General features: G+C 47.4%; 8 protein-coding genes across 8 annotated transcripts; 3 read left to right on the top strand and 5 right to left on the bottom strand.

Moving 5' to 3' along the window:
• Positions 1-663: 663 nt before the first annotated feature.
• Positions 664-1,260, bottom strand: N7469_004479 (F1F0 ATP synthase subunit i; the record flags this gene model as incomplete). Its single annotated transcript, XM_056643399.1, has 4 exons — positions 1,159-1,260; positions 1,052-1,081; positions 873-923; positions 664-725 (listed from the first exon to the last, which is right to left on the bottom strand). Exons 1-4 carry the CDS (start codon positions 1,193-1,195, stop codon positions 664-666), a joined length of 180 nt encoding a protein of 59 aa, XP_056502811.1. The 5' UTR covers positions 1,196-1,260.
• Positions 1,261-1,449: 189 nt separating this feature from the next.
• N7469_004480 (DASH complex subunit SPC19) lies at positions 1,450-2,035 on the top strand (the record flags this gene model as incomplete). The annotated part of the gene is made up of 2 exons (XM_056643400.1): positions 1,450-1,581; positions 1,646-2,035. 2 exons carry the CDS (start codon positions 1,450-1,452, stop codon positions 2,033-2,035), a joined length of 522 nt encoding a protein of 173 aa, XP_056502812.1.
• A 772-nt stretch (positions 2,036-2,807) lies between these two features.
• Positions 2,808-3,938, top strand: N7469_004481 (RING finger protein; the record flags this gene model as incomplete). Its single annotated transcript, XM_056643401.1, has 1 exon — positions 2,808-3,938. One exon carries the CDS (start codon positions 2,808-2,810, stop codon positions 3,936-3,938), a length of 1,131 nt encoding a protein of 376 aa, XP_056502813.1.
• A 577-nt stretch (positions 3,939-4,515) lies between these two features.
• Positions 4,516-6,975, bottom strand: N7469_004482 (tRNA methyltransferase RSM22; the record flags this gene model as incomplete). Its single annotated transcript, XM_056643402.1, has 1 exon — positions 4,516-6,975. One exon carries the CDS (start codon positions 6,973-6,975, stop codon positions 4,516-4,518), a length of 2,460 nt encoding a protein of 819 aa, XP_056502814.1.
• Positions 6,976-7,607: 632 nt separating this feature from the next.
• Positions 7,608-8,440, bottom strand: N7469_004483 (unsaturated rhamnogalacturonan hydrolase; the record flags this gene model as incomplete). Its single annotated transcript, XM_056643403.1, has 2 exons — positions 7,608-8,141; positions 8,207-8,440. 2 exons carry the CDS (start codon positions 8,438-8,440, stop codon positions 7,608-7,610), a joined length of 768 nt encoding a protein of 255 aa, XP_056502815.1.
• Positions 8,441-8,513: 73 nt separating this feature from the next.
• Positions 8,514-8,726, bottom strand: N7469_004484 (unsaturated rhamnogalacturonan hydrolase; the record flags this gene model as incomplete). The annotated part of the gene is made up of 1 exon (XM_056643404.1): positions 8,514-8,726. One exon carries the CDS (start codon positions 8,724-8,726, stop codon positions 8,514-8,516), a length of 213 nt encoding a protein of 70 aa, XP_056502816.1.
• Positions 8,727-10,999: 2,273 nt separating this feature from the next.
• N7469_004485 (uncharacterized protein) lies at positions 11,000-12,545 on the bottom strand (the record flags this gene model as incomplete). Its single annotated transcript, XM_056643405.1, has 5 exons — positions 11,000-11,380; positions 11,470-11,772; positions 11,850-12,035; positions 12,183-12,476; positions 12,522-12,545. 5 exons carry the CDS (start codon positions 12,543-12,545, stop codon positions 11,000-11,002), a joined length of 1,188 nt encoding a protein of 395 aa, XP_056502817.1.
• A 338-nt stretch (positions 12,546-12,883) lies between these two features.
• Positions 12,884-13,845, top strand: N7469_004486 (SUR7/PalI family protein; the record flags this gene model as incomplete). The annotated part of the gene is made up of 4 exons (XM_056643406.1): positions 12,884-12,896; positions 12,975-13,272; positions 13,346-13,528; positions 13,596-13,845. 4 exons carry the CDS (start codon positions 12,884-12,886, stop codon positions 13,843-13,845), a joined length of 744 nt encoding a protein of 247 aa, XP_056502818.1.
• Positions 13,846-14,040: the final 195 nt, after the last annotated feature.

The following is a 14,040-nucleotide window of genomic DNA, read 5'->3' on the forward strand; positions in this document are numbered from 1 at the left end:
CTCTGGGATTGCGATCTGGAGAAAGACAATCCAGTGCTTGAGGGCGGCGCAGTTGGCAAAAAGATACGATTGCCTAACTGGGTTTAGCGTAATATCCAGGATTTCCCACGCCGACACGTCTGGGGTCATTTGAACATTCGGACATTCGTTGGAACCACCAAATCTACTTGCTAGAAATGAGTGTGCATTGATGGAAATAATTCCTTGAGATGATCGTGAGCGGGGATTTAATTGAAATCGTGTTCGATTCTTAAGTCAGTCTCGACTACCCAGGGATTAGCATCGTGGGCCGGCATTACAACTACGTTTTCAATCTTCCAAAAAGCGACTACCAGTGCCTCGAATCTACAAGAGAAGTCCACTGCCTAATTTCCTAATCAAAGGAGTCGGGGATAGAACTAGAAATCCTACTAGAGGATCCCGCTCGGCAAGCGCAGTGTAATAGTGGTACAGCTTGTAAATTGATCCAAGTCACCCATCAGGGTATCTTCTATATGCTTGGACAGAGGGCAAACTGCCCGCGAACTTTAAACATAACAATGGCGAGTTGCGACCGAGGTACAGAGATAAATTCCTCCCCTTCCTTGTCATAACAACCCAATCCGCTCCTGTCTCACGCCACTCTAGGTGGTTTCTCACAGCGCTTCGTCATCGGTCAAGAATTTAGTGGCCAGCGTTACCGGACTTGGCGTTGGGGTTGCGAGGGTCGTTCTTGAACTCGGCAGCTATGAAGTTTCGATTGTTAGTCGCGGGTTTTGTTGGACCATTATCGGGTGTGATTATTGGTGGCTGAGAAGGGTTGTCGAGCGTCACGGTCTGGTGCAGGATGGATATCGAATGAAAAGGCGTTCAATGTATCAAATAAGACTTACTGTTGGAGAGAGCGTTCTGCAGAGAGTTGACACCGTAGAGGACGATAGCACCTAAAGAGATTCATTGTTAGAACACGGGGTTCACGGGCAGCGTTCTCGGACAAAGCCAGATCGAATATATATGTATAGACCATGGCCAGTGTATCACGGCAGAAAGTGGGAATGTATGGCTAGCGTACCGGCGGCGAAGAAGGGAGTCATGGGCTTGCCTAGAAGCGACTGCGTTAGTTTCGAATTCTCACGACGCTGTCTGCCCACATGGGGTAATTATTCTGGGATCACGTACCCAGAAGGCCGGGAAACTTCTTTCCGAGGAGAGACATATTGACAGATGGTGCGAATGCGAGGTGGTTTCGGTGTTCGCGGGGGAGGTGTAAGGTGGTGCAGGAGGAAGAGGAGAGGTGAGGTTTGGCGGGAGTTTGCCCGGTCTGCGCTATTCCGTCTTAGGAATGGATCCGTGGCCGCTTTACCGATCCGCTCCGAAGTGGCCTTTCCCCGTAAACAAATGCACTTCGCAACTCATTGCAATCGTTCAGTACATAACCCAATGAACATTTCGTCGTGAGAATCCTGCATAATGGCATCCTCACTCGCATCATCTGTCACATCGCTGCAGTCATCGCTCCAGCTCCTCGACAACTCAATTACAACTCTTGACTCGGGCGTCAATGACTTCCCCCGCTTGTGCAAAGTCCTCCAAACAACACGAGTATGATATATGATGAGGTGCACTTCTTCAAGGACCTATTTGTAACTAACCATAATCAACACAGCACTTTGAGCTTCTGCCCGAGCCGACTCTCCGCGAGGCCCAGCAATCCCTCCTCGACGAAATTACTCCCAGCATTGCCCATCTTCTCTCACTAGCATCGAACCATGTCGAAAGGCTCTCACGTCGCGAGGAAGGATTGAAAGCAAAATGCGATCTTCAGGAGGGCCGTCTCTCCTCGAAATCTGAAGCTCGGTCTTCGGCAACTCGTCAAAACAAGAGTAGCTTATCTCGGGGTCAGCCGGCGGGATCAAGCGCCTCCGCCGCTTCCAAAGCGGCAGAGCTGCGCAGACTGGTGCAGAAGAAAGAACGTCTCAAGTATGCTGTTGATCGGCTTGAGCTACAAAGTACACAGCGCGAACGACAATTAAGAAAAAGCATGGCTGCTCAATGAAATTGAGACATGATTCTCTTACACTTGTTTCCACTTCAGGCGCACTGCCCTTTCAAAGAATTCTTATCGATTCGGTCATGAAAGAACAAGCCGCTGTTCCATTCACTTCAGCTCGCCTGTCTCAAAATTAGAGGACAGACACTTGAATATCTGAAGAAGGAAGCGTGGGACTTACACATTCAGTGGCATTGGGCCATGTTCGGGATTTTAGCAGCGACATTGATCCAAATCTGGCTTTTCGCAGCTGCATATAACTCCGAGTTGCTCAAATGTCTATTGGATTCATCCTGCATGATTGATACATGCTCGATCATCTCTTTGCCGAGGACTGTGGCGCCTTTCGGTCTCGGAAAGTTACTTTACCAGAGAACTATTCAACTACTGGATCAACTTTAAGCAGTTCTCAACATTCCTTGATGGGCCATCTTATTGATACACCAGGCGATGGCCGAAGCAGTATCAGCCCTTAGAGCACATTGTCAATCTGAAACAAGACAATTTGGTTCTGTATACAGATCGTGTTGTGATATTTGTGGGCATAAGACAAAGGCTTCCTCCTATCTACTTTCGCTACTACTACTAATAGGTGCTATCTGAAACTATTGATGGCACCAGTCTTGAAAAAAACCAATACATATAGAACAAATTTCTCAGCTATAATCCAAGGAAAATAAGTATTACGTCTACAAACATTTCATCTTTCGACTTCATAAATCTCAGCTCGAATCTTCTATCTTTAAGATTGGAATCTTTGAAATACCCCGATCCCATGATGAGCCTTCTACCCGACTCTGAGCTGATTCAGGCTTTGTCTAGAGCTATAGAACGGCTTTTGCGCTCAGGAGGGCCTCGTAATCACAGAACAGCGAGAGCGACTCGCAGGTTTTGGCTGAGGATCCAGTCTGATATCAGACGGTGGGAACAAGCAACTCTGGAACAAGACCGGCCTCATCAGGAATTTATCTTGGATCAGATCAATGCCGATCAGCACCTAGATTTTGAGGTTGGATTTCATGATTACCAGGAACCTTCATACGTGAACAGGACTGCTGAAGGCAATAACCACGAACTTGATATGCATGCCCTTCGCACATTTCTTGAGTTGGTCTACAGCAGCATTTATTGTTTATTCCGTCCTAGCTGTGTCATCATTTCTTCGTATTTCAGTTCTTGGCCCGCTCCATTTGATGAAACTCTCGCTGCCCAGGCAGTTTTCCAGATACTAGGCAATTTCTTATATGAAGTGAAGACGACCCTCAAGGAATGGGAACGAGCATGTCAATGGCAGCAAAATACAGTGATTGATCTTCGTGAGACTCAACATCTGATAACTGATAATTCAAGCCCGGAAACCTCACAATTAGAGACTGATGATCCTATTCAACTTTCTGGTACTAGCATGGGTAATCATGATATAGAGATAGATATACCGGATTCCTTGATGGCTCAAAGGGAGGAGGATCTTCCGGAGAACGTATCGCGACATGTCTCTCGATACATTGAATTGACCCCAGATCAAGGCACGGAATACCCCAGAATAGAGAGCGTGGACCAAGAGCAGGCTAGCTCACTTACGCCAGGTTCACGCCTACAACTGGATATGACGCATCGGGTCTGCTCTGTCATAGCCTTATACACCAGGCTTCAGCATGCTCTATCCCTTCTAGAGCTTGAAAGGCCAGAGAGAACCCATGCTCTAGGGAGACTAGTGAGCTGTGGGTTTCTGGCTACAGAGCTAGAAGGTGCATCTGAATGTCCCATCTGTTTACAGGATCTCCTGGGGTCTGATATATTGGTGGAGCTACTGTGCGAACACAAATATCACACTCATTGTATATCAGAGTGGCTGGGTGAGAACAATACCTGTCCACTGTGTCGCAGAGAAGTTTTCATCTTCGGATAGATTTGCTTCGATGTAAAATATAGGTATATTCACAGATTCGTGGCTTGGAAACTTGAACGTCTTTCTAACTCGAAACATTCTCTTTCTTCGTATGGAACTCATCTCCGTACTCTCAGCCTCCTCTGGCTTCTTTCTGGCTCGTTCATTTGATAACGAGTGTTCCTGCATTTGCTTACATACAGCTATATACTGTCCTGGAAGATATAGTAGATCGGTACTTGCTTCGATTTTATTTACAAAGAGAGATGGGATTGCAAATACAAGAACCTACCTACCTCGATATACTCGTCGAAAGAATTCTCTTTTAAGGACTTTGGAACCTCGGTCAAGTAGTCATCCGAGCGAGAAGAGATTTGATTTGTAGTGAAGAAAACATATTCACAATTGTAATCTGGTGTGGAGATGATTAATAATTGTACAGAATATCAAGCCATATCCCCAATGACCTGCAATGTTTGTTGTTGATTTTACAAAATGCCCCAGTCCCATGATGTTGTAATCCGATGCAAACGCCATTCAATAGTACATGCTTTTTCTCAGATCTTGATCAGATAGATCCGATTCCATAAGAGGCTTACTAGGCATCTTCTGCTGTAGAGCGACGCTTGTATGCCTGCCGAAGCTTCTTTTTATCATTATGCTTCTTCCAACTCGGAATATTTTGCCCCTTCTTCCGCTTGGGAATATCTGGGATATCTGAGAAGTCGTCATCCTCATCGAGATATTCATCATCTTCCTCATCACGTTCCAAATCTCCTTCTTCATCGACCTCTCTGGACGCAGCCTTATCTGCTGCACGGCGAGCAAGTCGCTCTTTTTTACCTTCGCCATGTTTCTCGCCCAGGTTTAATTTGCGGGGGATACGAGTCTTAGCACCTAAAGCCCATAGATCGCCCCATTTCGATTTGCGCGCATCGCGATACGCTTGACGACTAAATGAACGGGGAACAGTCCAGCGCTCGATTTGCCCAGCCGGTGTGCAAAGGTCGAAAATGACATGACCTCGACGTTTCAAAGGTGGATAGACGGCGCGTGGGAGAGAAAGCGGGTGGAAAGGTTCAATGGCTTCATCAAGATGCTCGAAGCCCTCAAAGGCGGCATCCGTCGCCTCAGGATCCTGTTGTACATTCTGCTGCTGCCTCAAGTCCTGACCTCTTTGCACAGCAATGTAACTGAATTTGATGTCTTCATGGTTCCGATCCTTGGCGCCCATGATGCGCTGCAAGAATGGAGGTCTTATGTATCGTTGCTCAAAATGGCAATAGTCTTTGCGACCCTTTGTAGGCCCGGAGGTGTTATGCATGGGGCATGTCGAATGGTTGGTACAGGGTGCGATGATCATCCCAGCTTCTTTTTCAGCTGAGGGCTTATTTTCAGGGGAGTCGAGGAAATTCTCGTACTCAGTCGAGTCAGGGCTTGCAATATGACGCTTGAGTAGCATTTCACGCGCCCCGGCGATACATTCAAATCCCTTCTGACGACCTTTCTCAAGTAGGATGAGGACACCCCCATTCGGATTGAGAAGTTGCCAGAGGTTTTCGACGTACTCTTTACGTTGGTAATCCTCTTCAAAGCCAAGAAGAGAATGAGGCGCAATCACGATATCATATTGCTTCCGCTTCGGGGCAGCGCGCGAATCATCCAATGTAGGCTTCTCGCGTACATGGACATAGTCTGGTAATCGAGGGAGGAAGGTTGTGTTATCAAGCATCGCACTAGCCCGAAGACGAAGCGCCTCAGAACCAGTGAGTACTGTCGATCGACCGTAAGGAACAGGCGCTTCTTCCGGGTGATCAGGGACCATGAGCTGATATTCTGCACGGATAATATCCCTCCAGGCCAAAATACCAGCGCCACCACCACTTGCATCAAGAACATTTGGACCCCCATCTTGAGAGACAAGTGTACGAATCCAATCAGTTCCCAGGCGCTTGCGGACTTCCGTTAGAACACTAAGAACAGATGTGTATATACCGGGGTATAATGCTGCAACAAAAGCATTGGCCTCCATTCCTCCCATGTGATGCTGCGATGCGCTGAGAGGAATAGGAAGCTGTGGTAGCTGCGCACGCGGCGGAGGTGTTGTAGTTGAGTGAGGCAAACCCGGTCCTCCAAAAAGACGATGAGCCGTATCTGCAATATGTTTGTTGGAAAACTCCGAAAGAATGATGGAGATAGGTCCTGTTACGGTCCGTTTTGGCAAGTTGATGGTACCGGGCTCTGTCTCAAACTTTCCTTCGCGAGTCAGAGGATGAGAACGAGGAGCAGAATCCGGGACTGCCTCGTTCACAAACTGCTCCAGCATCACCTCACCACCTAATTGCTCGGCCACTTCTCGTGTTCGCTGCATGGCGATTGTTTCCTTCAGCTCTGGGCCAGCCTCCATATCATACACGACCGGAGCCTCATTTTGGAGTTCCTCGTTTTGTTCATACTCGATCTCTTCCCAGCCGCCCTGTCCATCCTCGCGGAAAAGGCGATCAGGGTCTTTCTCATCATTCGCAAGGTCCTCGTCCCGTATTTCTTGAATCGTCGGCTCTCCATACAATGAAGTGTACAGTTGAAGTTCTTCTTCATTCAGAGCGCCATCAGGGACGGCATTTCCATACTGCTGACGGATCATTTGCACCCAAGACTCGATAGTATATTCTTCCTCGCCTATCGAGAGAGGATCTTCGAGCCCGTCTGAGTTACCTGCATCCTCCATCAGGTCAAGCTCATCCATCAGTTGTACCATCTGATCTTCATTCTCGTTGATGCGCTCGATTAGGGTGTTGATTCGGTCGGTTGGGTTGTGTTCTGTCGGTTCAGATTCCGTAGGTTCAGGATGAGGTGCCGCTGCCGAGGAGAAGAGTTTCTTCGTTATAATCGGTCGCCTGAAGGTAATACATTGTCGCCTCTCCCGGCGCAGCCGAGAGCTAGGTGTGCTTCGTGAAGTTTGTCGTTGGGCAAAGCTTCGTCTCTGCGGCGCGATCCAAACCGCATTTTCGCGAGAGAGTCGCGAGACAGCCGGACCCGAGACCAGCGGGCGCAGCATCTGCTGCGCACGCGGATGACCGGATCTAGACGCTGAATAGCTAGACAGCATCTTAACAGTCTTATGTGATATGATCGAGAAGATGGGTGAAAAGAAATAAGAAATTGGCGGAGCTCCAGAAAATTGATGCCAAGCCATCACAAACTCGCGTCTTCTGATTGGCTGGACTAACTACCGGAGGATCCTTTTAAATCAAGTCAATCAACTCCACTTTGAAGACTGGGCAGAGATTACTGTAAAAATATTGCAGAGATATTGTTGGATTAACTAGGTATTTCGAGTATCTCAATTTGTTATTTCGCTCCTCTGGATTTTGTGATCGAATTTGGGCATCATGAAGGCTGCCAGCTCTACACTGATCAACTGTCTTCTAGGATGAAGCTAGTACAGCATGAAGATTCAAATTAGGGTCTCCAGATTGTATAACCCAGATATTTACATAGTAGTAGTTAAGTATATTTCTAGTACAAGACCATGTACCATAAAATTTTGATTTTATACGAGACTTGGAAGAAATACAAAGCACACAGCCTACCATATACATGCAGTCTTTGCTACCAACAACTAAGTCTTATTTTCTATCATGATGCCGAGATACGAGTAGTATCTCGGTAGTTGTACACATCTAATATCTAAAAATAAGTCCAAAGATACTCCCCAAGTGCCATGATCGCCATTGCCTGTCCATACGGCATGGGAGTAAGAGGAGTGTTCTTATAAAATTGCAGATCATGACCCATCGGTGTACCATAGCTCGTTTGCTGTAGCTCACCCGTCTCATCCACATTATGCAATACATATTGAATAGCTTTCTCACCTACCACTCGGTACTGTGAATCAATATATCGTCTCAGTACCGCCTTCAGAATACCATAAGCAAAACCAGCAGTAGCAGATGCCTCAAGGTATGAATCGGCATGGTCAACGAGCGTGTGCCAAGCACCGGATTCAAGATTGGAGTTGTGACAATGCCTCGCACTGTGCTTCGAGTGTATCGCATAGGTGAACCCGGATAGGATCATTCGGCTCAAGCTCGAGTAGCTCGAGAATTTCAGGGATAACAATCGTGCACCAACTGTTTCCACGAGCCCATAGAGCATTCGCAAAATTGTGTCCAGCCGGGCCACTTTCTGCCGTGCTAAACTTCCAGCCATGAAAGAAAAGTCCTGTCTTCGTGTCGAACAAATATTCAATATGAAGCAAACATTGTCGCTTCGCCTCCTCGATATACTGCGGTCGGTTGAGCAGCTTTCCCGATTTTAGCCAGAGGAATCACCGTCGTCATCAAGGTATCATCCCAGAGCTCTTGCTCGTTATCTTCGACATAAGTGATATGCTGGAATCCGCCATATTTCGTACGGGGCAGATCATACAGTGCCCACTCAGCCCACCCATCCAGCCAGGGAAGATATGTCATATTACCCGTCTTCTCGTACACGTAGGCAAGGGTCAGAAACGGCGCCATGGTGTTTGATGTTTTTGTCGATACTGCCTTCTGCAAAGCGCTCGGTGAACCAGTCCTCGATAATCTTCAGGTATTAAATATCACCAATGATCTCGTAGAATTTCCATACACCGTATAAGCCTACACCGTGGGTCCATTCCCAGCCATTCCAGCACTTTGCTTGGATTTTGCGGTCATCTCTCAGGGGAACCAGAAACTCCCCGGCGTCGTCACGGATGTTGATGAGATTGTCAATTAGCAACTTTATTTTAGTGCGAACTACAGAGGCTGAGGGGTCAGCCGCCATCTTGAGATTCTCGGCGTTTCTGGCATTCGGAGAATAAGCAGAATGAGCACCGCAGACTTATATGAGAAGCGATTTACCCGGCATTTCCGATTTCCCCTCATCAAGATGCTCGTGTCTGTTCTAAATTCGGTCTTCAGGCCGATCAAAAGAAATCCAACCTGCCCTGGAATAGTAATTTAGGCGGCCACTTTCTGTTTGGCCCGGGCTAAATTGCCCCGAGGGGCATGGGTGCGAGATGATTATTTGAACTAACGACGTGGGGGCATTTGATGAAGCATGATTGTGGAGAAGCATGGGAAAGGCATCTATCAAAACTCGGAGAGTTCAGTGAAGAAGCCGAGTTTGCTCCCGATTAGGCAACTCAATTGGCAAACCTGGAGTACGTATACCTGGGAAACGCTTGCTAGTCCTACATACTATAGATTTGAGGATCGATAGTTTAATAATCCGCTTGCCAGGTCATCGCTGGACTTGTATGTGGTAGTCAGAACATTCTTTTTCTTTCCATTTCTCGTTCGTTGATCTACCGTCTCCATAACCCTACAGCACAGCGCATAGACGTACGTGGGAAGGGGCTCGGCATTGACGCTTTTGTTTTCACTGCATTAATATCTTCTATTCTCATTCATGATATCTGGCCATGACAGTGTAGGGGAATTGCTCGTCATGAGAGACTATCGACCTGTAGTCGAGCGGACGATGGCCAGGCTCAGTAGGATACTCTATAGATCGAGAGTTTCTCTAATGACATTGCTTTCCAGAGAGAAGACATAAACTTCCCCCTTATGGATACGGCACTTGGCTCGAGGATCTGTGGAGACTGATGAGGCCACAAACAGACGATTTAAAACAACTATGATCGTTAGAGGTGTCTTTCTTATCACGGTCTTGACATACTTCTTACAAGCTTGGACGGAGGCACTAAACTTCACAAAGCCATGTGGAGACGATTGAACTTACTGTAGAAGAACTCAGGATGTGCATAAAAGTTACTCAAGTACAGAAGTCACAAAAAAAGGAGTCGCTTGACTATATTATTTACAGCATCTAATTCGACAATGTCATCATCTTCAATCCGTTTGATCGTTCATCATTCGGCCAAGTCAATAGAGAGGCCTAGGCAGGAAATAGAGAGCTGCCATTGTGTATCCGTCAATCGTCGTTTCATATAGCATGACAATTATATCTTTCCGTTGATTCTCTCAGGCAATGCCTTTTTCTTCTCCTGAGCTATCATCCTCCTAATGCACTGTATCGGTCGGTTTTCGCCTTGAAGGGTCTTCTGCAATAATAACCAGATCATGTAAGTAAGTACTCCCATAAATAGCAGAAGAAACGAGCGATATGTACTACTCCAGATCCATCTCTTACGATTATTTGTTTCCTGGTTCTTCCTCTTCTCCTCTGGATGAGTACCCTTCTGACGAGCTTTTTCTGAATTCTGACGTTGTTTTATAGACCCGCCTTGGTCTTCGTGATGGTGACTTTCGAAAAGCTGGTCCAGGTGGCAGATTTCCGACATAATTGTTCAATTGTGGGGATTTACATAAATGGGCTCTAGAGCTGGAGTCAGTCGCTTATATTTAATTCTCAAAAACCCCAAGACTGCCATGTACCTTAGGGTAGAATTGCGGGTACCTATCCTGTTTACTGTGACATGGTGGCGAGAATGATGTAAATGATACCCAGCCAATCATGTCGATCACCTGTAAGGCTACACAACTGAAGTCATCTACGGTACATACAGCATGTACTGTACAGCTCTTTTGCCATTCATCTGAATTTGTCTAATGCATTTTCCATGGTAGGTATCCTGATAGTTTACACATGAGTCATTTATCAATACGTAAAGCTACACACGGGGTCTTCCTAGTTGGTATATGAGAGCGGATACTTGATGGCAGTACCATACTTCCACATCACACGAGAGGAAGCCTTTCCCTCATGTAAAGACAAAGATGCAATGCTCAAGTTACCTCAGAATGTCCTGTGTATACCAATGGTACATCGAGTCCATGTCATCGCGTGTGGTGAAGGAAAATCTCAGAAATACAGTAACCAAAAATTGCGCATACTCCGGTCTTCCCAGGGTGGATGGTTGGCAAAAATACACTGTGATGGGGTGCGCTTCCAAATTATTTCCCGCCATAGAACTGGGAAAACTTGAAACAGAGCGAATACTATTGTTCGCGTGAACTTGAATCATTCTTCTCCATAGTGCGCAGTCTGTATTGCTAATTCGATTGATTCTGAGGGGATATATAGATTAAATCTTAGGGTTCGCTCTCCGTGTCATCATTACCCATGAGTACTTTCAATGCGCTGACCCAGCGCATCACCTCATGTTCCAAAGCAGTCAACTTGGCCATGACCGACATAAGACTCGGGTCTTGACTCTCGACTCGGATCTTCTCGCGCACATGAACCTCTTCACCTTTCCACTTAAACACATCGCCCGCTTCATCGTGTGCTTTGTGTCTACTGCCAAACAATCGGTCTCGCAGCGAGAATCCGGTCAGGGATATATCCGAGGCAAATGCCGTAGGAGCTTGTGCGATAGCATTGCTTTCAAGTGTGCGAACGAGCAAAATAAGCGCGGAGTCTGCGATGGAGAGGTGGAAGGAGAGGTTAGACGGAGGGGGAGAGTCAAACACCTGTAGGGTCAAAATACATTAATTAATCGATCTCTCAGAGTTGAGTAGAGTTGATTCGCGGGGTGAAAACATAGAAGGGATAGTCTTACATTGTCGGGGACGCTTGTCTCCCACCAGTTGCCTCGCACGTCCCCATCGCCTTTCAGCATCTGTCGTGCCTCGCTGATGGTTTCATGCAAGAGATGCAGCTGGCTGAAGATAAATCCTGCATTGTGCGGATCACCTGTGTATGTGCTCACATCGATGATATCTAGGCTCTGATTCACTAGGTTTCGGACCGACACGAGCTGTTGCAGTGCTAGATCGGGAGCCTCGGGCGATTGCGACAAGGTCAGGCGGATGCTAGGGGAGCCGCGTGGAGGGGGCAGTGATTGAAGTCGGAGCTGGACATCCTAACCCATAGCAAGATATGATAAGTATATATCCATATTGAAGTCGTACCATTGAAGGGAGGTCTAATATCACATACTCCCTTCACTAGCTTTGTCCCCACCCTCGTGACGAAACCTTTCACGCTTTCAGATCGTACTGAAGAGAGAACTAAGGTCGAACCTGGCTCCTGTGGTGCGAGAAGGGCCGCACATTCTGAAAGACCTTCCTTCAAAGAGGCGAGCGATTCCTGTAGCGATTGCAATAGCCATTGAAGCTCTCGAGCCTAAAAATCAAGTAAGTTGGCCAATAGCTCCACTGATACGGTCATCCCTGAAGCGGATCTCTCTTTTGATTCTGCTAGGGCCAACCAGGACCGAGCATTGCAGATCACCACAAGTTCAAGGAGAACCACTTTTTCTTTTCAACGTACCAATGCAGAGTCAGCCTCTCGGTTCAGCCGGTCGGGCGGCAGTGGGGGGGTATGCCCAAGTCGCCATAGCGGTGCGGTAATCGAAAAAGAACGAGCAGGGAACCTTACACGGCGAGGGGTGGACCGATTTTTTCGGCACGAGTAAGGGCAAGGCAGAAGAGTTTTGATCCACGTCACTGATGGGGCTTGCAGCTGCACCACGGGGGCATTCAGAGAGGAGCTGCAACGTCGATGATTGAAGGTCGCGCTGTGGTCGGAGCCAATGCTCGTCATGGACTGAAGGTAGGCTAAACCCTATAGGGAATAGTCTTAAGTTAGAGTGTACGCTAGTCCACAAACAGTTAGCCGATACAGTGCAAGCATGACGTCGATGATCCTCACGATCCTCTCTGATCTATGGGAGCTTCCAAGGATTGCTCTTATATCAGGCCAGTGCAAGGTACATCCCCCCCCCGGATACGCCGGCTGCTTGAACACTAGACCTTGCTGGAATTTTTCTACACTCGATATTCCTCTTTTTTCTTCTACCTCTTTTAGCCCGCAGCTTTCTTCCATCTCAACCTCGACTACCTTATCTCACCAATAGGTACTTCGGGCACGAAAATCAATTCCTCCAGGCGCCAACCTTAAAACTATCGCACACACCGACAAATTTTTACCAACTCTCCCATATACATACTCCATTCTAGAGATCGATCATAATGGGTCTCAGCAGTATGTGAAATCAGCTTCTAGCCAGAATTTGAATGTAAAAAAAAAGGATTCCCGCAAACTAATCTTATGGTACCACAGGAGCGGCGTTGGGCTTCCTCGGCCTCTTCTTCATGGCCGGTTCAATTCTCTTGATCTTTCTTACACTACTCGCGGGCTCGCGCAACACCACCCCGCTTAACGAAGTCTACTTCCTCCAGGCCGATACTGGTAATATCCCTGGCGCGCCGTCTACTTCACGGTGGACATTCTGGAATCTCTGTGGGGTGACCGATGGAGGTAGGAACGACTGCGGTAGCTCACACCCAGCGTTCCCCTTGGACCCTCCAAGCCATCGCAACTTTGATACGACCGAAAATGTGCCATCGCAATTCATTGGGTGAGTTGAAAGAAGTAAGCAGAGTAACCTGTGAAGGTCTTGGCTAATATTTCCTTTTTTTCGCAAATTCTAGAACAAACCACTACTTCTTGATGACTCGTTTTATGTTTCCCTTCATCATTATTGGTCTATTCTTCGCCGTGGTCTCTCTTTTCACTGGTCTGCTAGCTATGTGCACTCGTATCGGCAGCTACCTTTCTGGATTTGTGGCCTGGCTCGCCCTGACCTTCCAGGTCATCACTACTTGTCTCATGACGTATGTCCACGCTTTCTAACCGATTGCCCAATTGTTGTTAGCATGTGAAACCTAACCCTATCTTTAGTGCTGTCTTCGTGCAAGCCCGCCACGCCTTTAACAGCAACGGCCAAAACTCCAAGCTCGGTGTCAAGGCTTTCGCTTTTATGTGGACTGCCAGTGCCTGTCTATTCCTTTCTTGCCTGATGTACTGCCTTGGTGGCGCAGTCGGCCGTAAGGATGACGGTTACAGTGGTCGCAAGGAGCGCCGCCGCGGTTTCTTCAATTCGGCTCGATCCAACAGTGTGCGAAGCCAGAAGAAGGAATCCTACGCTTAAAGGAGATATGATCATATGATCTCACCCCAACTCCCTCGGCTCTCCGTATCACGAAAAAGAAAAGCAAAGAATCGACGGATACAGGACTGACAGCTAGGCTCACGTTGACAACCTTCCATCTATTCAACGTCTCCGCTTTTCGCCTCGTACACGATTGTTCCACTGCGTTGATATCCTGCTGGGTGCTCTTATTCG

Source organism: Penicillium citrinum (genome assembly GCF_028827155.1).
Source record: "Penicillium citrinum strain IBT 23319 chromosome Unknown utg000003l:1.0-4596430.0:1.0-4598250.0, whole genome shotgun sequence".
NCBI lineage: Eukaryota > Fungi > Ascomycota > Eurotiomycetes > Eurotiales > Aspergillaceae > Penicillium > Penicillium citrinum.